Source organism: Coturnix japonica, chromosome Z (assembly GCF_001577835.2).
Source record: "Coturnix japonica isolate 7356 chromosome Z, Coturnix japonica 2.1, whole genome shotgun sequence".
Lineage (NCBI taxonomy): Eukaryota > Metazoa > Chordata > Aves > Galliformes > Phasianidae > Coturnix > Coturnix japonica.
In genome coordinates this window covers 37,852,442-37,877,834 of record NC_029547.1, presented here as the reverse complement: position 1 = coordinate 37,877,834, position 25,393 = coordinate 37,852,442, and the positions used below count along the sequence as shown (strand labels likewise).

The following is a 25,393-nucleotide window of genomic DNA, read 5'->3' as shown; positions in this document are numbered from 1 at the left end:
ATGGAGTTGTCAGTGCTACAAGGAACATGAATTGAACTTTGCTTGTCTTTCTTACTTCAGTTACTTTTACAGTCTTTTAAGGGAGAAAATGAAGTGAATGAAAGGAATCTCTGGAGAGAAGAAATTATTTTTTATTAGATTATAGAAGCAAAGGTTGAGTATAGGATAATAAAATATTTTGTTTCTGTTGTGTTATGGCCAAAATGTCTGTACTATCATTCATTTTTTCCCTCTGAAGTTTAGATTATGTATATACATAACTGTGCATTAAAACATAAATTCTGAATGTTTTCTTTGCCTGTATGCATAGCATTTAAAATAATAGATGAGCATTAAATCTTTAGAAAAGTGTCTTTTATGTTTGATATATTTAAAAAAGTGGGAATAGTATCTGATAATAGTCTGAATCAGATGAAACATCTAAAAATTACTGACTCTGAAAGTTTTGCCTCAAGTCTCAACAGATCTGAAATAGCTTCTTTGTTTGCAAATGTGGAAGGTATAGAATATGTTCAGAAATGTTTTGAGTGGTTTATTCAGTGATCTGGACAGTTTTAACTTGGGCTCAATAACTTAAAATATAATTGAATCAAAATGGAAAGTTATTTATGTCTACAGAGTATCAGTGATACAAACAACCATGCAACTAATGTCTGCTTATCTGGAGTATGGGCTTTTTATGTAATTTATTTTATTTTGTTTTATTTAACAGATCATCTCCTCATTAGTAACTGAACTCAGAGGAAATCAATTTAATGAACTTAACATTCAGGGAAAGTAAGTGCTATCCAGATATCATTTTGATTTGTTTTAATTTCAGCCACTAGTTCAGCAAGGGTCTTTTTGCAGTCTTAGGCATGCAAGTATTTAGGCATCAGCTTGAAACTTCACTTGCTCATTTGGATAGTTCCAAGTGTAAAGAAGCTTGTTAAATTATGCTTCACATAAGAATTCAAACTTACCTGAGCCAAATAAATAAATAAATAAATAAATAAATATAATGTTATATATATGTTATAAATTTTATAATTTTATAATAAGAATAATGTTGCATTTGTTATTAATGAGAAAATGTGTCCAAAATGTGTCCATGCTCATTTGAAATTAGCTCCCTCATTTTCCTTCTACTATTAGGTCTTTTGTCTGTTACCAAATAGTACTTTGGCACTACAGTATGTTACACAAGCAGATGTTTTAAATGAACCCAAGCATTTAGTGTCTCCACCCTCTAACTTCTTATCCCTCCTTTCTGTGGAAGAAAGTCTGAGAAAGCGATGGGGAAGGAAGCTGTGACATGCTCTGGCCAGATCTGCAATCCTGATTATCAAGCAGTGCTAACAGTTGTCTTGCTGCATTGTATATTATGTTTCTACATGTGTAGATGTAGTCAGTGAGAAAAATCGCTTTCTTTGTCCATGCTATTTATATAGAGTAGGTCAAGCCAAAGTCTCTGAAAGGAAATTTACCTAGCACTACTATTTTGGACCTGACTGTTCCTCTCCACTGGCTTTGAAATGATCATAATCTTTTGTAAATATTTCAGAAAATATTAGATCACATTGGTAGATCTATCTTTCTGACTGTATGTAAATTCTGTGTATTCCAGAAGAAAAAAAGAGAAAAAGGAAATGTATGACCTTACCGTGCGTACTCTCTTGTTCTTCAGACTCAAATCTGCTGACACTGATTAAATGAGTTTTATTACCTGTGTAACACCAAATAGGCTGTAAAGTTAGAGGAAAGAGGAAGGTGTTTGAAAGATCTTCATTGTGTCATACCTTCTGTTTTTCTTGTTTGACTATTTTCCACACTTCCTTCTTGCACTTGGATGTTTTTGTAAAAATGAATAAGTGACCTGAATTTATTTAGTTCTAATTTGTACTACAGTCATATAGACTGTTTAGTTTTGTTCAATGAAGAAAATAAACACCCACATTTTACAATGTGGACTAAGCTGCAAAACTAATGAGGTTGTTGGAGATATCAAAGAATATCTGATTTGTACCAGGAAACAAGATTTGTACTTGTAGATTTGGAACATAAAATTTACTCATTTTGCAGATACAAATGTAGTTTGTAGTTGAAGGTGTATATGCTTTGATTTCTCTGTGTAGTGATTCTTTCAGCAACATGAACAATGTCTGGAAACTTTCTTGCCTTGATTTTCACCTGTAATGCTCTAGTCACACCATCCAGTCTCAGAAGGCAAAGATGGGCCAGGAGAATTAAGAACTTTGTATAGAAGATCAGGTTGGACACCACCTAACAGATGTGAAGGTGCATAAGTTGATAGAATGCAATGAGATATATTTGTATGTCCTGAGGAAACTCACAGATCAAGTTGCTGAGCCACTATTTGTCATATGTGAGAAGTTATGGCAGTTCAGTAATGGGAAATTTAAACTCCATTTCTATAAAGCAAAGAAGGGAGACCCAGGCAACTGCAAGCTAGGCAATATCACCTCTGTGCCTGGCAAGATCGTGGAGCAGATCATCCTGGAAACTATACAAAAGCTTACGGAAAACAAAGAGGCGATTGGTGACAACCACCATGGCTTCACTAGGGAAGAACTATGTCTGACAAGTTTTATGACCTTCTACAGTGGGGTTACTGCATTGGTGGTTAAGGGAGGAATAACTGGTGCCATCTACCTGGCTTTAAATTTGAGGAACATGGATTTGGTGGATGGGCGACTCTGTATAAGAAACTGGCTAGATGGTTGTACCTAAAGTATTGAATTCAATGTATACGTGTCCGAATGGAGACCAGTGATCACTGGTATTCCTCGAGTGTAAGTAGTAGGCAATATGTACTTGCTGCCCAGAAAGTTCACTGTGTCATGTGTTGCTTCAGAAGAAGTGTGACCAACAGGTTGAGGGAGGCAGTTTCTGCCTTTTCTGTTCTTGTCAGGCCCCACCTGGAGTATTGCATTCAGCTATAGGACCCCAGTATAAGGATATGGACCTGTTGGAGACAGTCGTGAAAAGAGCCACAAAGATGATCAGAGGACTGAAGTTCCTCTGCTATTAAGATGATCTGAAAGAGTTGGTTTTGTTCAGCTTGGAGAAAGCTCTGAGGAGACTTCCTCAGAGGACCTATAAGAAAGCTGGAGAGGAATTCACACCAAGAAATGTCTTGAAAGAACTAGGAACAATGGCTTCAAACTAAATGACTGTAGGTTTAGACTAGACATTAGGAAGAAATTCTTCACGCAGAGGATGGTGACACACTGCCCAGTGAAACTGTGGATTCTCCACTCATGGAACTGTTGCCCAAAGGGATGGAGTCCTGTGAGGTGTCCCTACCCACTGCAACAGAGGTGGAACTAGGTGATCTTTAAGGTCCTTTCCAACATAAATCTATTTTATGAAATTCATTGCACACAGTGGACTGCACTGCACAATATTCTCCAATAACATACCTATTTTGAAGCTTATGCAGAATCAAAGAATCACACAGTTGGAAAGGACCTACAAGATCATCTAGTCCAACTGTCCTTCCATCACCATTGCTACCACAAGCCACTAAACCATATCTTGTAGCTCCTCATCCAGATGCCTATTGAACACTGCCAGGGACGGCAACTCCGCCACCTTCCTCGACAGGCCATTCCAGTGCCCGACCTCTCTCTGAGAGAAAAAGTTTTTCCCTATGTCTAATCTAAACTTCCTCTGGTACAACTTGCAGACATTTCCTCAGGTTCTGTTTGTTGCCTGGGAGGAGAGGCCAAACCCCTCGTCATCACAACCTCCCCTCAGGAAGTTGTAGAGTGCAATGAGGTCTCTCCTGAGCCTCCTTTTCTCCAGTCCAAACAGCTCCTCAGCTGCTCTTCATAAGACTTGTGCTCCAGACCCCTCAGCAGTTTCATTGCCCTTCTCTGAACCAGTTCCAGAGCCTCAGTATCTTTCTTGTAGCGAGTTGCCCAAATCTGAACACAATACTCAGGGTGCTGCCTTATCAGTACAGGGGGATGATTACCTCTCTGCTCCTGCTGGCCACACTATTTCTTATACAGGCCAGGATGCTGTTGGCCTTCTTGGCCACCTGGGCACACTGTTGGCACACATTCAGCTGAGCATCAGCCAACACCCCCAGGTCCTTTTCCTCTTCACAGTTAGAAGAAGGCAAAAATATCTTTGCAAGGTTTTCTTCCAGAATTAAAAATAAGAATAAAGTAAGCAGCTATTTTGCTAATCCTGAATAGGGAATTAGAATATTGTAAAGGAGACTGATATAAAAAATGCCAAATGCATGTGAACTTCACACATATAACTTGGGAAATACTGCTGCAGAATAAATACCAGTCCAGTATTTGTCATTCTAAAGAATCACTTCTCATGGCAAAAGATGATAAGTCAACAGTATCCATCTCTTGTATTTAATCTGCAGTTAATTTAATTTTCTTTTACCTCATGGATATAGAAATTAAAGTTTAAACTTTTCTAAAATGGTAACTGTATTTCTCCCTCAGAATTTCAGTCAGTCGTGTGAACGCCATGTCCCTTTTCTGTCTCCCATTTGTTACTTTGCCTGATCTAACTCCATTGCTGGAAACTCTTCTTGTTTACCATGGGGGAGCATCAAAAGAAATCCTCAGCTCAGAGTTCTTGGAGGCAGTGAATGATGCCTTTTTAAAGTAAGTTATATGGTCCATATGGTTTTTGTTTTTTTTTAAATGAAGATAATTTATTCAGTTGAATGGCTTTTCTTTGGATCTGGATGCTGAATGCACTATGCATCTCCTGTATAAAAACAACAACACCCTCCTTTGTATTTGAATGGCAGAGCTTAGGTTGTTGACCAAAGTGGAATTTTAATTTGCCGGTGTATAAATTGTGGCATAACAGCTTTTTATATTGACTGAAACTTTTTTTCAAATCCAAAGTATTTTTATGTATTTCTTACTATCTACAAAAGTACAGTTTAGATAAGCTATTAGATAGTTTTGAGTTAAAAAGGATAGCTTTCCGGTGGAAGTTAGAATTCTAATGGCTGTAAAATTGCCTAAGACCTACCTGTTTACCTGCCAGCTGCTGATACTCTCTGTGTAAACAGGACTTTGGGAAGCAGTCTGGATGTGTAAGAGAGTGGGCATGGAGTAGGTGCTTTCTCTGGAGCATACAAGTGAGTTACGGCTTCAAGCCCTTTGCTTCCATTTGTTGGGATCTGCCATAACCAAGTTCACCATTTTTAAAGATGTGTAGAGAGGTTCCATTTTTAGGTGATAATGATTGCATGTTAGTTTTTGCCCTTGTTGTTTTATACCAAATAGAGTACTGTAAACAAGATTTTTTCTCTTTTACTGCAAGTTGATCTTTTTTTTTTTCCTTCTTCTTTTTTTTTTTTTTTTTTCCCCAAGTGTGCATAAAAAAAGAAGAAAGAAAGAAAGAAAAAAAGAAAGTGAATGTTTTTGCGTGTCTTCTATTTTCTTGTGGTAGAAACAATTATTTTTGTCTCTAAACCAGGAAGAAGATCTCCCTTTCTGAATCAGCCATCTTCAGTCTCTGGCACCGTCACTTACCAAGCCTTGAAACTGCTACATTAAGTCTTTTAGACCAGCTGGTATCACTTCAGATAAATAATTTGGAAAAAGTGGCTTGTGTCATAAAAGATTCACTTTTGGTATGTACAACACCATAGTACATTTGATACTGCTCTTTCAGGCATACTGAGTGACCGTTTTTTAAATGTCAGCATCTTTGAGAGAAGTAGTCTATGACATGGCATAAAGCTTCCTTTATCTGGCAATAACTGCTTTACTAAAAGCAAATCTTGATTTTTGTTCATTTTTGCTCTCAGTTTGTTGCAAAAAATAGAAATTTACTGAGACGAACTTCATCCAGGGATGAAAATCAGAGAACTTGAGAATCCAGTCAATATTAGTACTGAGTACCTGTCTGTCTTTAAAAATTACAAACTATTTCCAGGGAGAATTTTTACTTCAATATCTGTGCCCTTGGGAGTATAACAGTTTAAGCAATTAAATTCCTTGTAGATTACTTCATTGTGGACTGCTTAGTCACTTAGCTTTGTTTGCAGATCTGAACAAAGCTCTTAATATAAAACATTTTGCCGGGTCCTGCACTTCAGTGACAACAGCCCCAGGCGACGCTACAGGCTTGGGGCAGAGTGGCTGGAAGACTGTGTAGAGGAAATGGACCTGGGGGTATTGATTGATGCTCAGCTGAACATGAGCTGACAGCGTGCCCAGGTGGCCAAGAAGGCCAACAGCATCCTGGCTTGCATCAGAAACAGTGTTGCCAGCAGGAGTAGAGAGGTGATTGTCCCCCTGTACTCAGCGCTGGTGGGGCCGCACCTCAAGTACTACATCCAGTTTTGGGCCCCTCACTGCAAGAAAGACATTGAGGCCATGGAACATGTTCAGAGGAGGGCAACAAAGCTGGTGAGGGGTCTGGAGCACAGGCCTTATGAGGAGTGGCTGAAGGAGCTGGGAATGTGCAGCATGGAGAAGAGGAGGCTCAAGGGAGACCTTATAGCTCTCTATAACTTCCAGAAGGGAGGTTGTAGTGAGCTGGGGGTTGGCCTCTTCTCTAGTGTCATTAGTGATAGGACCAGAGGGAATGGTTTCAAGCTATGGCAGGGGAGATTCAGGCTGGACATTAGGAGGCATTACTTCTCAGAAAGGGTGGTCAGGCACTGGAATGGACTGCCCAGGGAGGTGGTGGAGTCACCGACCCTGGGGGTGTTCAAGGAAAGACTGGATGTTGTATTGAGGGACATGGTTTAGTGGGAACTATTGGTAATAGGTGAATGGCTGGACTGGATGATCTTTTAGGTCTTTTCCAACCTTGGTGATTCTACGATTCTATGATTCTATGATTTTCTAAACTATAATTAGTGCTGGCTAGTTTGTTTTATAATGCCGGGTTACTCAGTTCACCAAAAATCTAATTTCTTATTAGAATATATAATGACACAGTACCTCTTCCAAAATAATGAGCCTGGCCTTAGTAGTGCTTTGTGTGTCATCTGAGGTTCTTCACCAGAATACAATGCTTGCATACAAGGTCTGTGTGTTATTTCTGTATTAAATTCACTCTGAGTTGAATACAATGCATGATACAGCACATGGCTGAGAAAAAATAATCTAAGTTAAAGTAATGAAAGAAATATAAAAGGAAATAGAATATTTATTTTAATTATTGGTTATTTGTTGTTTGTTAATGATTTCATTTCATTTTAATACTTACATTTTTTTCACAAAGTTTCCCATAAAAGAATAGAACCTTCTGTACTAGCAGACTTTGAGTGTGTGTGTTTGCCTCTGCTCCAGAGGCTTTAGGTGCTTTGAAAAGAAAGCATTCAGAAAGAGGAAAGACCAGTGCAACAGCTTTGAATACTGGTTTACAGGGGACATCCTGTGGACAAGGAATGGAATGAAAAGAGGTGTAAAAATGAGTGCAGTTAGAAGGTAATATTCCTTTTTGGTTGTAGCTGACGGGAGAGTGTGTATAAGGGGGAGATGGCTTAACAGCTAAAAACTAAGAAGCTTCAAAGATATAAAGAGGGAAATGATTGGATCCAGAAGTTGTGATCTGAAATTCTAATTATGTTCTGTAAAACTTGCACAGAGTTCTATGGAGATACTTGTCTGTTAGACCAGTCAACAACTTGAATCCAACAGCCTGCCTAAAAAACACAAGTATTTAGTAGTATAAATTATCATGTTTTGACCTTTGGATTATGGTAGTTGTAAGATGTAACCTCTTTTTTTTTTTTTTTTTTTTTTTTTTTAATTAATACAGTAATTAAAAAGTGGGAAAGTGATGCACAAATTGATTGATCTCAGTGTTTCTTTCATTTGCAAGAAAATCTGTTGAGCACAAATAAGCAACTAGTGTTTTGATTACAGAACATCATAAGATGGAAAAACCACCAGGCCATTTCATAATCACATTAGCAGAGATATTTATCTAAACATAATGCTTCAAAACAGCAAACAAATAATGTATGAACTTTATCAGACCTACACTATTCAAATGGTTGTAAACTACTATACTTTTTTTTGGAAAGCAAAAGTGATATGCAATATTCTTATATTTGAATTTGGGGGATTATTGTAGTGTGATGATCTACTAAATCATGTTTAATGAGGTAAGTTACTAGGTTTGTGATTTCTTAGACTTAACTGGAATTAATATTAGAAATTGTATGCCTGTTTAGAAGTAGCAAAAACAAGAAGTGACAAATACAAATATTCTTTTAGCCTCTTCAGAATTTCATGAGTGGGTGGAGGTCTTTCTTTCTGAAGCAACACTGAAGTTTGTGTGTTCGAGTTAACAACTAGTATTTAGCACATCAGAATTTTGCAGTTTATAAGAAATGTAAAAATATGTATGTAAAGTGATTTCTAAGCTCATATTTGTAAACAACTGTGTCAACAAATCAGTGTTAGTTATAGTTTATGTTCGATTCTTAGATAGCTTTCCTGAGTAATTTTATTATGTTCAAAGTCATGTTGCAAGAAAACCCTGTTCCAGTACAGTAGGTTGAGAGGCTTAGTATTTGTCAGCTTTGCCTTTATAAATCTTATGTGATTGCTGTGTTTTGTTTTTCCACATTATCCCCTTCCCGAAGCACAGATGAGAATCAAAAGTATGTTGTGCTCTATATATAAAGCTCTAACTGTGGAGTCTTCCTTGCTGCTGTTGCACCTATGCCCTTGAACTGTCTGCATGTTTTGCCTTATTCGCAGGTTCTGAGTGTGGGTGGATCCACACTTTCTTTTTGTTGGCAGCTATGTAAATGAAGTAAGTCTTAAAGAGGGGAAAGGAAAATGGATAGAGAGAAAATATAGAAAGCTTGTTTTTTTCTCCTACTACAGTCCAGCTAAATTAGAGTTAATTCCCTGAGTGTTGCCTGCCTTCAAAACCTGTGTTATGGTAAAATGTCTGAAGTAACACCAACTAATTTGTTTGTAATCATGATGAATTAAAGAGGTGTTAAAATAAAATACATATGTATATGTAAAAAGATGTTAGTGCTTTCAAGAAAACTTTATGCTTCAAAATAAAAGTATGTCAGGCACAATCTATAAGGAAATGATTCTTCTCATTTTTTTTTTTCAATTTTAAGTTCAAAATTCAGGAATATTGGTAAAAATAAAATTTGGAAGTAAAACATTTTAAATGCAATAGTGTATTAGGAAGACAAGAGAACTGGCACTTGTGTTATCACCTCAAATCTTTTACTGTGTGATTTTGTGTCCAGTTTGTTACCTTATGCCTACTCTTACTTGGCTTTGCTATAGTAGAGTCTTATTGCTAATATATTCTTCTATATCCTATTTACATGTATCCTGTAGATGCAAATATATATTACACATATATATAGAGAGAGAGAGATTTTTTTTTTCTTTTTCATTCAGTACTGGCTTTGTATCACATGGGCTGTTTAGAATTCTTCTTTCAGTTGATGTAGATAATAAAGTACTGTAGTTTTATAGAATTTGTGTTTATATTATTTCATGTTACCATGTCTTTTTCTTATTTTTTTTTAAGTCACGTTGTTTTCGTATGAGGTGGTTTTCTGAAGTGCTCGCATTCTTAGAATACATTATTGTAGAATCACATGTGCAGTTCCATTTCACTGTTTCGATCTTTTCGATCTTTTGAATTGTTGTATTACATGAAATTTGTGTTACATGAAAAGAGCTGGAACAAGCTCCCAGTAGAGATTAGTTTTTCTGAACTTTTTCTGAAAAAATTTGCATTGTCACAAATGGGATTATTAAATTATAATAAACTATTATTTGTGGGGGAAAAATAGAAGAAAAATAAAAAAAGAAGAGAGATTGTTAAAAACCTGGAAGCCCTCTGAGAAACCCTCCCAGACTCCAGAATCTCTTCCTGCTGTCTTTTATAGCATGGCATGCTGCACTACAGACATAGCTTCACATTGCCTTGGAGACTGTTATGGTGTGATAATATTCTTATTTTGAGTACTTTCAAATAAATTGCATACCGTCAATTGAACAAAATCTGGTGATATGAGGCCACTTTTCCTTTAAAATTCCAGTGATGAAATTTCAGTTGTGTTCATGTCTATGAAGTAGAGGAAACTATTGATAGTGTTTTCTCACAGTGATTATTGTTGTTTGCTGCTGTATGGGAGGAAAGGTTAAAAAAATTTTTGTTGTTCCATAGAAAACTTATATTTTGGTCTTCTTCTAAAGAACTATGGTTTGATCTTGATATGTGTGACTGGTTGACTCTTAGCAATGTTAGGCAACGGTGGCTTTGTGTGTTAAAGAGAGAATATCTAAAAAGACAGTAGAGAAGTAACTGAATTTTACACATAGGACTTGTAGAACATTGTTTTCACTTCCCACTGTTTCCAGAAAGTGTTAGAAACTGGGAAGGACCTCTGGAAGTTGTCTGGTCCAAGTTTCCCTCTAACACGGTGGAATTTTGGAGCCCAACCCTGCAATCAGCTGCCTGCTGTTTGTCACGTCTAAGCAACCAGCTGTAAATACTCTTGAATACTAGATGGCATGTGTTCAGTGGGACAGTTTAGCTACAGCCCTACCACAGAGAGAAAGTAAGGTAAAACATGAAAACAAGATTCCCCTGAGTATTTGTAGTGTGTGAAGACAGCCATGAGAAATAAAGGAGCTGTTATTTTAAGAGCTCTTCTAATTAGTTTCTATTAAAGTTTGTGTCTTAATTTCTGAGATTATTATCTCAGATAAAAGTCCTTGTTCTTCCTATGTGTAATGAAATAGAATATTTTTCTACGTAATACTTACTAGCTTGAAAAACATGCTGAATTCTTCAGGATGCTGCTTCAGACACTTAGACCTTTTATCAATAAAAGGCATATGTAAATACTGGTCCTTCCATATATTCTAAAGTTTGTAAAATGTTTTTTTACTAGACATGCATCATTCCAAATTGTTCAGGAATTATGTTCTCATCAGATCTTCCAGTTCTAATTTTGGAAATGTGAAGCATTTACTTGTTCTTATGTTTTGTTTTGTTTTGTTTTTAAACTAGACTATGTGTGCAAATAGTTACTTAATCTTGGTGCTGTACAAAAGCTTACTTAAATCTTAGAATGTAAGAGTATGGGATTAGAAAGTAGCATGTTTACAAGTGCATGTTGAAAATAACTTTCTTTAAATAGTATTTTGTGTCATAGTACCATGAATACAAAAAAGCTTTCCTGATTTAAAAAATACATACAATTTGATGTACTGAGATAATTACCTTAGCAACTCTTCAATTCACAGAAGAGCATAATAGTTGTAAAAATAACTTAGACCAAAATATATGTGGTAATGTTAAAGACAAAGAGATAAATTTAATTTCTGGAATTTAATTCTGATGGTGTATCAAGAATCTCTAAGTATACCCAAAAGGCATTGCCTGCAAAGGCAAGAGGAAAGCTTTTTGTAAACCTATCTGTGTCTCTTACTTCCAGCAATTGCATGCAATAACTTTTTTTTTTCCCCACCACTCCCTATTTTTAGTGCTTGTTGTCATAAACAGTTTGTAGCCTGGGTGTTGTACTAATTTGCTGATCAGCCTGCTTAGTGTCATTGTGACTCTATCTGTGATTTTGAAGAATCTAATCCTGAGAAAATCTGATAGAAAGAGTTCATTTGAGATTTACAGTTTATTAATTGCAGCATAGTTTTATCCATGAGTTAAGCCATAAAATATGCTGTGACAGTTGTTTGAGTTGCTGCTTCTTAATGACTAATTTCCTTCCATTTGTTCATGAACAGCCACAAGCTGCAAGCCATCCTGCCATTTTCAGAATTGTTAACGAAATCTTCAAGTAAGTTTTGAAAGTATAGTAGGAATCACACACTGGTTTTTTTTTTTCTTTCTTTTTTTTCTTTTTCTTTTTTTTTTTTTTTTTCATGCAAATATGCAGTATTATAATTTCTGTGTGTCATATGCTGTAGCTGGGTACTGCAGGGTACCCTTCTCTGTAATATACTGCAAATAATAGTAAATGTTGAAAGTCCTGAGAACTTTATTTGAAACCTGGAATATAATAATTATTGATAAAATTGACTATGTTGTATTTTACTCTTTAGAAGTTAGAATTGATTTTCCAGTTTAGTAGAGACTTATGGTTGAAATACTACTTTGATACGAAAGCTATAAATGATCTGTAATAGCTTGGCTTATACCAGCATGCAGATGGAGTGTAGCTATAATGTTTGTGCTTACCAATGTTGCTTCTTCTTTATTATATTAATAATCCTCAGTTTTTAGATCAGATATGCTCTTATTTGCGCTAAATTACTGACTTGCCTGTTCAATGAGTTCATCTTTGAATGTGCCATGGTTATTTTGAAGCTATTTATGTTGTTCACCACATGGGGGCTTCCAATCCTTAGTAACTTCAGTGGATTTTTCACTTTGCTTGTATTTCTTCTTATTTTACCATTCTTTCAAAGACTATGTACTACTCTGGTAATCAGCCTGAAATGCGTTTTTGTTGGATCAAATCTAAAAAGAAACTCATAATCTTTGCTATGTGTTTTCCTTTGTAAGAAAAAAGACATTTGTGTGTCTGTGCATGTTTCATTTAGAAACTGTAATTTGCTCTTCAGTAGAGTAGAACCTTTTGACCGCTGTTGCTATAGCATTCCTTTCCATTGCTGTGTTCCAGCATTAACATTTTCTGGTTAGTTGAGACCAGTCACTTTACAAAAGAAAAGTGCACTTAAAAATTGTTGTAACTCCAACAGACCTTAAATGTCATAGGTTGAACTCTAAGGTACAGGGAGACAAAATCTCTGCAGACTTTTTGGAGACCCATTTGTTTCTGTAGTTTGTGTTTATTTTTCTTTTCTCTGCTATCACTCCAATTTTTACCAAATGGTGCCTCAAAATGAGCACGCTGTTTCAGACATAGTTACATCTAGGAATTTAGAAAGCTCTTTGTATTACGCTGTTTAGAAATTGTATTGTGTATCCGCACCTGGAATAAAATTTATTTTATTGGAAGGTATGGAGGTGAGTGAGGGCTGAGGGCTGAGTTTAGGTGACCCTGAAACTCATATCTAAAACTTACGTCTCTTTCATTAATAGCTTTTCCTGTTCTTTACCTGACTGGGCTAAATTGTTTTATCTCACAGATAATAACTTGTTTCCCCAACTTTTTTACCAAGGTAGAGCCATGCTTTGTTCTGTATAGCTTCATAGTCCATTCCATACACACTAGCTTGAGTTTGTGTACTATTTCTTATATTTAAATTGCCCACAGTTTTATGAAATTTTTGCATTACAGTAGTGTGTTAGTTGTTCTCATCTTTTTGTCATTATGGAAAAAAAATAAAAAATCTAACAACAACAACAAAAACCCACAAAAAACAAACAAACAAACAAAAAAACAACCCTAGGACATCTCAGTGGCAGCTTACTTTGAACTTTTTTCCCTGCCTTTCCACATTATTCAAAGATGAGAATGAAAATTGCTCTTGGCTGCCAATGTAGTTTTGTCTTCCACTTGCGCATTGGTTGCATTATGCCTTATGGAAGGGCCAGTTAAAGCATTCACCTTCCTGAACCTCCGGAATAGATTCAATGATTTCGACAGTAAAAGCACTTTGGAATGCATCATGAATTGGAATCCATAATGAAATTTGCAGTAATTATGGATCTAGTATGCCTTTGGTACATAGTTATTTTTGTTTCTGCTGGTTTACTGATGGTGTTCACTAAGGAGTCACAATGATTCTGTATTATTTAATATTAAAATTTGATCTCCTCCTGTAATTTTTTATCTGTGGAACTTTTATATTTGATCAGCAACTTTTTTCTTCTTTCCCCTGACTACATTACGAGTGCACTACTTGACAAGTCAGGACTTATATATGTGTACTTTAAGTTAGTATATTCCAGGAGACTGTAATTTCACTCTGACATGGCTGTGAGTGCTTTCCCTCAGAGCACTTACATATGCTTAGTTGTAGGTGTGGGAATAGTTGCAGTCAACCAACTGTTCTGATACCAGTTTTACCTAACAAAGATATGAAAGTCTGATTTTTAATTTTATACTTTTTTGATTTATTATTTGGGCAAATTATATGTGTCTGTATACTGCGTATACAAAATAACATTTTGTATATACATATGTATATGTATATACATATATATATATATGTTCAAAGTCCTTTCATTAACATTGCTATAGTTGGCAGACAAATTATCTAATCTCTGTCATAATCTAATTTTTCAATCTTAGGAGCGCACTTTTGGAAACTGATGGAGCTCCTGAAGTTATGACCATAATACAAATATTTATACAGCTCTTCATTCAGCTTCAGCAGAATGAAAACAAGCAGGTTAGTCAAGATCTTCTACTTAATGTTTCTTTTCAGCGAGAAAATACTAAATTTTGCAAGAAAATAACAATTCTACCCATAAGACCAGTCACTGAATATGAGTTTAATAATGCTGTTCCCCATGTTTGTACATGTATGCTAAGTTTTAGTTCAGATTTTTTTTTGCCTGTAAATAGAAATACAGTATGGAACCAGTGCACCAGAGAAATTTACCTGAACTTATCCTGGAATAATCCTGCAACCCAAACTATAGTTTTCTCAGGAGCAGTTAAATTGTTATAGTGTGCTCATATGATTTTTGTCACGCGTCTCTGACAGAAAAGACAAAAAACTGTTTTTCTTCTGCAATAGCAGAGTTCTTGAGAATAAAGAAAACATATGTAATAACCCCAATCCTATCTCCAGTCCACTCTGTTGTCTGCTCTTTGCATCCTCGTCCAATTTCTGGCCTTTAATATTGGCCACTGAGAAAAGTCTCGTCAGTTAAGGCTTCAAATTTCCCAGCTCAGCATCCTTTCTTTTGCACAGGCTTTTACGTTGTTCACACTGAACTGAATTAAATAGATTACTTTTCATATTTCAGCTTCTCACTTTTAAAGTTTAAAATAGGAGTCACAAAAAGGTTTTATTCTGTTTATAGGTAACAAAATTCTTGTTAGTTATTAGATCACACTGTCACCTCAAATGCTAATCAAGTTGTTTATTTAGTTTGCTTTTAACTCCATTGTCTATGTTGAAAGTTTGGAAATTATCATTTAATACTTTCTGTTTTAGACTTATGAATATTTTCCATTCCTTTGAGTTTTGCAACTTCTTGGGGAGATGGTAGTTAAGAAAATCTGGGGCCTTCATGTGAGAACATGTGATATATTGACCTTTAATTACCATTGTGACTGAATCTATCATCTTCTGTCTTCAGGCAGTATGACTTAAGGATGAAACTGCAGCTGTCTTGCTTAATATGTAGGTGCTGTACACGTTAATTTTATGCCACCCTGGTTGCATACAGCAGCAGCACACTGTGTAGCCTCAGGTGTGGGTGACTGGGTGGAGAAAACAAGTAAAGATCCCACACCCACCAGGCACCCAAGGGCTAATCCTATTGTGCAGGTGATGTGTTTGCTTCACGGTAAAAAGTCCTTCAGCTACTGACATTACAATGTGGGTTATTGCCTATTTCTCTGAAAGTGGTCTTAAATGTTTCCTCTACTTGAATCTTATCCAGTTTAATTTATGAGTCTTTAGTTAAGATGCTTTCTTCAATATTAGGATTTAAAATCCCTTGTTTCACAGTTTCTGAATTTTCTGTGAAGTTAACTTAAATTTGGCACAAAAATAAGCAGGCAGATTACTTCCTAAACTTGATTTAAATCTCTCTGTATTTTTTGTTTTACTAAAATTACATATGTATATATATGGTACCCATCTTTATCTGGATGTCTGTCAATGACATAATTTCCTCCTTTAACTTTTCTTTCAAGATTGGTAAAACTGTTAATGACAGAGGATGAAAAAGATTGTGGCTAGATCATCTGAAGGTCATATTGGAGTACACTTAATTGAAAAAGGGCTATGGGAATAGAATTGTCCAAAAAAGTGTTTTGAAGAACCAAGTCATGTCTGACAGCTCTACAGGTTTGGAAAATAGCAGAATGATTCCCTTTTCCTATCTGGCACTGTCAGAACTTGCTGTTTTTTCTAAAACTGGGTTTTACTGTTGGGATGATCTTCTTCATGCTTTGTAGAAGATTTCCTTCAAGTTTGTGATGGTAGCAAAGGATTTGGGGTCAGGTTAGTTATAAATTTATGAACTTAAAGTTCATGTTTTTATTTAATGGTAACATTTTTTTCTTCTGGGGTTATTTTCCATTAGGACTGCAAGTAGTTTTCACCTTGGAATGTTGTTTTAGATAGCTAGATAAATATTTTATGACACTCTTCAACTTTTATCTCCTGTTTTACATCACGGCAATTAATATAATCAGCCATATCCAAACAAGTTTAAGTTGTTAGGGTAGTAGGGTTGTGGTTGGACTTGAAGATCTTTTTCAACCTGAGCAGTTGATCACTCTATGAGTCTAAGTTCTGTACCTAGGTACCTTGTTTGGCAATTTGTGATGGCTTATGTAAGAGAAGATCTGCCTAAACTACTGTGTATGTATTACAGGAAGCAAAAAGATGTTTTTCTTTGCTGAAACTGATTTTCACATGCCTTACAATACTGTTTTCATATGTAACTTAAGCTGTTGCTTGTCTTAGCTACTAATTAACTGTGTCAAGGGCTGCTTTTTCAAGGAGATTTTTGATTCAAGCTAATTGACTGCATGCATACCTACTTTAATATAGGGATCATTCATTTTTAATTAACCTAATTCCACCTGATAAGTAGACTTCTAGACTTACCATAGTAGTGATACACTAGCTAAGATTACTGTGTATATTACTGTGCTATAATTTCAATTAATTATTGCTTACAGAACAACAACAGCAACAACAAAATAATTAAAAAAGGTTAGAGAGGGAATGGGACATTATATTTATTTATAAGGTACATACATGTATTTCACACATTTACCCAAACCTAATGTAGGGTTTAGAAAGGTGTCAAATTCTATAGTCCATATTCCCACTCTGTATTTCAAGAGTTGAAAGGCTGTGGCTATGCTCTTACTTCAAAAGGAAGTAGCCAGTTCTAAGCTATGGACATGTAAATCACAGAATTATCAAGGTTGGAAAAGACCTAGAAGATCATCCAGTCCAACCATCACCAATATTTCCCAGCTAAATCGTATCCCTCAACACAACATCCACACGTTTCTTGAACACTCCCATGGTTGGTGACTCCACCACCTCCCTGGGCAGTGCATTCCAGTGCCTGACTGCCCTTTCCGAGAAGTAATATTTCCTAATGTCCAGCTTGAATCTGCCCTGGTGCAGCTTGGAACCATTGCCTCTAGTCCTATCACTGTCTACATGAGAGAAAAGGCTGACCCCCAGCTCACTACAACCTCCCTTCAGGAAGTTATAGAGAGCAATAAGGTCTCCCCTGAGCTGCCTCTTCTCCAGGCTGAACAATACTAGCTCCCTCAGCCGCTCCTCATAAGGCCTGTGCTCCAGACCCCTCACCAGCTTCGTAGCCCTCCTCTGAATGTGTTCCAGGGCCTCAATGTCTTTCTTGCAGTGAGGGGCCCAAAACTGGACACAGTACTTGAGGTGCGGCCTCACCAGTGCTGAGTACAAGGGGACAATTATTTCCCTGTTCCTGCTGGCAACACTGTTTTTGATGCAAGCCAGTATGCCGTTGGCCTTCTTGGCCACCCGGGCACACTGTCGGCTCATGTTCAGCCGAGCATCAATCAGTATCCCCAGGTCTGTTTCCTCCACACAAACCTCCAGCCACTCTGCCCCAAGCCTATAGCGCTGCCTGGGGTTGTTGTGGCCAAAGTGCAGGACTCGGCATTTGGTCTCGTTGAACCTCATCCCATTGGCTTCAGCCCAGCTCTCCTGCCTGTCCAGATCCCTCTGTAGGGCCTCGCTACCCCCAGGCAGATCCACACTCCCAGCCAATTTGGTGTCATCTGTGTACTTACTGAGGGTGCACTCAATGCCCTCATCCAGGTCATCAATAAAGATATTGAAGAGGACAGGCCCCAGCACCGACCCCTGGGGAACACCACTCATGACCGGTCGCCAGCTGGATTTAACTCCATTCACCACCACTCTCTGAGCCCAGCCCTCCAGCCAGCTCCTTACTCAGCCAAGAGTGCACCCATCCAAGCCATGGGCTGCCAGCCTCTGCATGAGAATACTGTGGGAGACAGTGCCAAAGGCTTTGCTGAAGTCTAGGTAGACCACATCAACAACCTTTCCCTCATCCAGCAGATGGGTCACTAGATCATAAAAGGAGATCAGGTTGGTCAAACAGGACCTGTCCTTCATGAACCTATGCTGGCTGGGCCTGATCCCCCAGCCATCCCGCACATGCCGCATGATCTCCCTCAAGACAATCTGTTCCATAACCTTCCCTGGCACCGAGGTCAGGCTAACAGGCCTGTAGTTCCCCGGATCCTCCTTACAACATTTCTTGTAAATGGGAGTCACTTTGGCAAGCCTCCAGTCTTGTGGGACCTCACCAGTCAACAAGGAGCGCTGACAGGTGATGGAAAGAGGCTCATCTATCACCTCTTCCAGTTCCCTCAGCACTCTCAGGTGGATCTCATACGGCCCCATGGACTTGTGGCAGTCCGGTTATGAGTAGCAAGTCTCTGTTTCTTCTGGAATCACAGGGAGCTTAGCATGCTCCCCAGCTGAGAATACCAGATCAGAGTGGAGTACCCTGAGGATAACTGGTCTGTCCTTTAAAGACAGACATAAAGAAGGCATTCAGAACCTCTGCCTTTTCCTTATCCTCAGTGGTCACATTCCCAGCCTCATCCAGCAAAGAGTGGATATTCTCCTTTGTCCTCCTCTTACTGTTAATGTATTTATAAAAGAGTTTCTTATTCCTTTTCACCCCAGCGGCCAGGCTAAATTCAAGCTGGGCTTTTGCCTTTCTGATTTCACCTCTACAAATCCTAACAACTTCTCTGTATTCATTCTCAGTTGCCCATCCCTCCTTCCACAGGTGGTAGATTCTCTTTTTTTCCCGGAGCCTCAAGAACAGCTCCCTATTCATCCATACCGGTCTTCTTCCTTGCTGGCTCATTTTGCGGCTCAGGGGGACTGCCTGCTCCTGCACCCTTAAGACAGCATTCTTGGTTGAAGAGCAACCAGCTCTCTTGGACCCCTTTACTTGCTAAGACTGAATGCCAGGGGACTACCCCTACTAGTCTTTTGAACAATTTTAAGTCTGCCCTCCTGAAGTCCAAGGTAGCAGTTTTACTATTCCCCCTCCAAGCTCCACCATGAATTGAGAAATTCATCATTTCATGGTCACTCTGTCCAAGGCAGCCCCCAACCTCCACATCTCCCACCAGACCTTCCCTGTTTGCAAACATCAGGTCTAGCAGGGCATTTCCTCTCGCGGGCTCTCTGACCAGCTGCATCAGGAAGGCATCCTCTATGCACTCAAGAAACCTCCTAGACTGCTTCTTCTGTGCTGTGCTATACTCCCAGCATATGTCAGGGAAGTTGAAGTCCCCAGTGAGGACAAGGGCTGACGACCGTGTAGCTCGTGCCAGCTGCTTGTAGAATACCTCATCTGTCTCTTCATCCTGGTTTGGTGGTCTATAACAGATGCCCACCAGGATGTCTGCCTTGTCAGCCCTTCCTCTGATCTTTATCCATAGGGACTCAATGTTACCATCCCCAGTCACAGTCTCAGTAGCATAAAAGCATCCCCTAACGTAGAGAGCGACACCACCACCCCTCCTTCCTTGCCTATCCCTCCTGAAGAGTTTATAGCCATCCACTGCAGCACTCCAGTCATGGGAGCAATCCCAACACATTTCTGTTATGGCAAATAGGTCATAGTTTGCCTGCCGCAGTATGGCTTCCAACTCTTCTTGCGTGTTGCCCAAAAAGCACAGGAGGCCCCAGCAAGGATAAACAAAATAGCTGGAGTTGGAAGGAACTTGTAGAAGTCATCTGGACCCAAAGCCTTTGTTCATAGAGGGCCACCTATGAGTGGGTTTGCACAAGACCATGTCCAAACTGCTTATAGTATCTCCAAGGACAGAAATTCCACTGCCTGTCTGAGCAAACTGTGTCAAAGATCAGTTACCTTTATAGTGACAAAGTGTTTCTTAATGTTCAGAGAAACCCACTTATGTTCCAGTTTATGCCCATTGCCTCTTAACCTGTCACTGGGTTCCACAGCAAAGAGCCCAAATCAGTCTTCTTTGTGCCCTCCCATCAGGTGTTTGTAGACATTGATAAAGTTGAATCTGAGCCAGCAGTGTGCCCTGGCAGCCCAAAGGGCCAACTGTACCCTGGGGTGCACCAGACCCAGCACTGCCAGTGGGTGAGGGGAGAGATTGTCCCTCTCTGCTCTGTGTGTTTTGGTCTCACCTCCAGCACTGGGTGCAGCTTTGAGTGCCACATCAGAAAAGGGACATAAAACTGTAGAAAGTGTCCAGAGGAGGGCTGTGAAGATGGTGAAGGGTCTGAGGGCAAGGTGTGTGAGGAGCAGCTGAGGTCCCTAGGTCTGTTCAGCCCAGAGCATGGCAGGCTGATAGGAGGCCTCGTGGCAGCTGCAGCTCCTCACAGGGAATGGAGGGGCAGCACTGAGTTCTGCTCTCTGTGACAGCGACAGGGCCCGAGGGAGCAGCATGGAGCAGCATCAGGGGAGGGGTGGCTGGGGGCTGGGGACACAATCTGCGCCAGAAGGTGGTGGGCAGAGCCCCAAGCTGATGGACATTTGGACACCTTTTTCAGATATACTGTTTGAATTTTGGGTGGTGCTGTGTGAAACCAGAAGTTGGACTTGATGATCCTTCTGGGTCCCTTCCAAGTCAATATATTTTATGATTCTGAGATCCCCTGATTGTTTTCCATGATGATCAGTCAGCATCAGTCATAAGAGAGGTGCTCCAGTCCCTTGATCACCTTGGTGGTCTTACACTGGACTTGTTCCAGTATCTCCAGGTCCCTCTTTTACTGTGGGGCCCAGAACTGGACCCTGTGCTCCAGGTGCAGCTTCAGCAATGCTGAGTGTAAGGATTATCTCTCTTGGCCTGCTGGCAATACTTTGCCTTGTGCAGCCAAGAATATTGTTAGCCTTCTTAGTGACAGGGACACCCAGTCATGTTCAACTTGGCATTCACTGGAACCCTGGGTCCTTCTTTACAGAGCTGCTTTCCATCTGGGTGGCACCCAGCATGTCCTGGTGCCTCAGGTTGTTCCTGTCTAAGGTGACAGGACTTAGCACTTTTCCTTTATGAACTTCATGAGGTTCATTTTGACCCATTTCTCCAGCCTCTAGATGGCAGCATGTCCCTCTGGTGTTCTTCCACTTTTGTGTCATCAAATAAACCTTGTGTTGCACACTGTCCCATCATTCACATTGTTAATGAAGGTATTAAACTGGATCAAACCTAGTACAGACCACTAGGGTACACCGCTGGTTTTGGCTTCCAGCTTGATGTGACAGTCATCACCACCCTCTGGGCCTGGGTGTTCAGCCAGATTTCAATCCACTTCAAATGGAGTTCATCCTGTACTTGCACATTTATGCTGTATCTTGGACATGCCTGTAGTGGATGCTTACAGAACAAAAAAATTAAAGGTATGATGCTGTTAATCTAACGATTACACAAGTAGATATTTGCACATCATCTGAATTGCAAACACTCAGGTAAACAGAGGACTGGTTTGTTTTCTGTGACTACCCTAACCTTGTGCTGAGTCACATCATAAGAATTTTCCTTTTCCATTTTTAAAAATAAAGCAATAATCTACATTACACTGTTATATTTTGTTGATGTTACTAATTATTAGTTTGATATGGTCCATGAGTCTGTTTACAGAGAAAAGTGAAACTGAACTAGTATCTATTTTGGCCTTTGTGTATTAAGAATGAAGACTTTTCTGACTAAAGGAAAAAGACTAGTAATGTTATTGGGCAATATCTTAATATGTTAATATTAAGATGTAATTTTATTCACACTCTTAAGTAATTTTTAGTACATTTATTTAAAAAAAATCTATAACCAATCCATAAATAATTTTAATAGTCAAGCTTTTCATAGGTATCTCCCTTTCTTCTTTGTATAAAATCTTAATTTTAAGCATAGAAGAAAAATATGTAGAAAACGTACTTCTGTGTTCTCTTGCTTCAGACTGTGTTGCTGAGATTGTTTGCTATAGGCTTGTTTTGAAATCTGACCCAAAAGCTCTTAAAATAATTTTTTTTAATTTTTTTTTTTTTTTTTTTCATAGCATAAATTTCCTTTGAAGGCCTACTTCCCTCACCACCACCAGCCTCTTGTAATAGCTTTACTAAGACGCCCTTTTGGTAAGTTTCTTCAGGACACATTTGCAGCATTATCTAACTTGCATTGTCTTCATATGTGTTAAAATAACTTCTAAAAGGACTAAATTTTGCCTTTTCCTAAACTGGGCATTTTGATGAAGCAATTTAAATAATGTTCTTTTTTTGCATTTTATAATAGAAATATCTAAATGTTACTATAACATAGGTATAACTGTAAAGAAAACTATACAGGAATAACAAGGAAAGAGTGCATTATTTTTTGTATAAAAACTATGACATTAGGAATTAAGACAAGATATGAAAGAAGGCATACTAAGTATAATACTACTAATTGTGATTATATGCCATATATGTACTAAAATACTGTATTGCCTTGTTGTTTGTCTCTGAACAAGAGAAGCTTGAGTTCTGCTGTTCAGATTCTGCAAACTTAATTTTCTTATATATATGTTTTTTTAGATTTTCCATTTAGATGGATCACAAAATACAATTCAGTGTTGTGCAGTCTTTCACAAGCAATAACTTCTGCTCTACTCACAGTCTGTTAATATACTGAGGTAGAATTTACGCAAGAATTTACATCAGCCTTATTCAAAGAATATCCCTAATTGTAATTTCTCACATGGCTCTGTCAATGAATTGTTCTGTGAACCACAAACCATTGTTGAAAACTGGAAAATTTTAAGAGGAAATTTTAATTCATTGATGATAAATGAATAAAAATAAAGCAAAAGCCTTACTGATATCTTAATGTGTTCAATTTTATTGTTATTTTCTAGCTGGACAGAAACTTTTCAAATTAAAAAGTGAAAAGCCATCTTCTAAGACTTTTATTTTCATTCTCCCTTCTCAGAATTGCCATCTACACAGTGGCTGCAGCATTTGAAACACATTTCAGATACACTAAAATCTATAGTAGAAGATACGGACATTAGGTAAGCAGTATTTCTAGCTTTTGTCATTTGAATGTATTTGTGAAAAGTCATGCCAACTGAAGTTATCTGAGATGACTACATTTCATTAAGTCTATATTCTTCTGCCAAATTTAGCTTTGTTATAAAGTTTAGCACTTGAGTTACTTACTGAACGAGGACTTTGTAGCATCCATACATCTGGCCAATATACCTGTGTTTCAGAGGTACTTGCCTGCCTACTCTGCCATTTCTCCTATGAATCTTTAAAACTGATTCAGGATTGCATATCAATTCTGTTTAAACAGAACTTTCAAAAGCCATTGTCACATCCAAAGAGTGCCAATGCAGAGTTATCAATCAGAACTTTTTCTTAGCAATGCCATTACCTGTTCTTTGTTTTTAGGTTGCAGTATCCTAAGGACTTATAAGGAGACTGTTTTGGCTCATTAAAGCATCACAAGTTAAGTCCTGAAAAAGTACTGTGAGAATACGCATAGAAAAGATGATCAGGTGGAAAAACAGAGCCCATGTTATGAACTGGAGGAGAGGGAGATGAGAATATTGGTTGGAAAGTTGATCTGACACTTCCCCATTTTTTGGTGTAACAGGAGAACACTTCCACTGAAAATACAGCTATTTTTGGAAAGAGCCTGTTGTGAGCCTTTTGGATATGGCCTGTTTCATGACTGAGGATGTACTGAGTTTCTGAAGGCTTGTACTGACATCCAAACTTTCTAATTTTATTCATGAAGATAAGACTGAAAGACTATTTCAGTCTTTGTTATATTGCTCTTTGAGCTGACACTCCATGTTTCTGACCTGTTGCCCTTTGGTGTTTGTTTTCTAAATAGTTACTGTAATGAATGTGTTTGCTTAGGTGAATTCTGCTTTGGTAGTAAATGTTCTAGAAATATATGGAAAGAAGGAAAGAATGATAAGTCTGTTTAGATCTGATTCAAGAGTGATCATTTCAAAAGAACATTAAACAGCTTTAAATTTCCAGGAACCAGTTTCATTTTGATTTTAAGAGTGAAGTATTTTAATAGAAACATACAACACCTGGATCATATAGATTCTGAAAGGCAGATTCTTGAATATACATTTTGTTTCAGTTAACATATGAAGGCTTTTATTTTTGTTGATGTCAAAAACAACAACAACAACCAACCAACCAAACAAACAAACAAACAAAAAACAAGCTTTTTGCTCTTCCTTCTGAGGCCTGGCTGTCTGGTACCTGTTTCTTGGTTTCTGTATGAACTGCATCTTAGTGCTGTGTCTTGTCTGTTCTGCTCTGAAGTCTGTCAAATGTTTATGTCCTTGAAACTGACCACAGTTTCTTAAGAATATAACTCAGAACAAAGAAAATAACATTAATCATAGTATATTATGGTAAAAAAAAACATCTCTCTTTTCTTTGGTTCCCTAGCCCTTTATTTGCTTATGTTGTCTTTTCACCTCCTTTGCCTTGTTAATGCACTAATTTGAATAGTATTGTACTTGCCAGCATATCTTCTTACTTCCTTTAAAACTCATGCAACAATTATTTTTTCTCCCTAATCCCATTCAGCTGGCAAGAAAACAGATCTGGTCAAAATTCTTAAGTACTAATATAACAAGGAACTGTATTTAATTTTCATTCATTGCTTTATTCATGATTCTGTATCTTTTCTACTTAATAAGATTAACAGATGAGTAAAAATAGCTACTGCACAGCATATTCTTTTCTCTCATAGTCACTACTCTCATTTTTCAGTGATTTTGTTTTTCACTAAACACTAAGTCTTACAGCAAAAATCTTTCTGTCCTTTTCTAATAAACAGGCAGCTTCATGTTCAGGGACATGACTTAGAGGAGGGTTGTTAGAGTTAAGGTATTATCGTTAGGTTGTCATTGGACTTGATGATCTTGGAGGTCTTCCCCAACCCGAGCAATTCTGTGATTCTATATTCAATTATTTTTATTATTTGTGGTCACCTCAGTAAACTGTAAATGTTATGTGATAATTTAAAACAAAATGAACTTACATAAGGCTGGAAGAAATAACATCCCAGAAAAGTGAGCCACAGTAGAGTGATTGACATAGTTGCCACTTGAGAATGAGCAGAAATTTTAATGAGGCCAGAAGTGGAAGTTTCATGACCCTAGACCAGGCATTGTCATGGCACAGGAAAGTCATGGTGAGTTGTATGCTTTGTGGTGTTTAAACTGTTTAGGTA

At 37.9% G+C, this 25,393-nt stretch overlaps 1 protein-coding gene across 8 annotated transcripts in view; it reads left to right on the top strand.

Annotated features, from left to right (window-relative positions):
* The window catches only part of FANCC (FA complementation group C), an 86,262-nt gene that overhangs the window by 44,079 nt on the left and 16,790 nt on the right, over positions 1-25,393 (top strand). For 7 of the 8 annotated variants that reach the window (XR_004305707.1, XM_015849278.2, XM_015849280.2 and 4 more), the window contains 7 exons: positions 713-777; positions 4,473-4,637; positions 5,467-5,623; positions 11,751-11,803; positions 14,228-14,327; positions 22,206-22,281; positions 23,114-23,195. Coding sequence is in view for 7 of the 8 variants with exons in the window: in XM_015849278.2 (XP_015704764.1) it covers positions 713-777; positions 4,473-4,637; positions 5,467-5,623; positions 11,751-11,803; positions 14,228-14,327; positions 22,206-22,281; positions 23,114-23,195 (698 nt within the window). In the remaining variant the exon portion in view is untranslated. The remainder of the gene's footprint in view (positions 1-712; positions 778-4,472; positions 4,638-5,466; positions 5,624-11,750; positions 11,804-14,227; positions 14,328-22,205; positions 22,282-23,113; positions 23,196-25,393) is intronic. The other variant, XM_015849279.2, reaches the window with a different exon arrangement.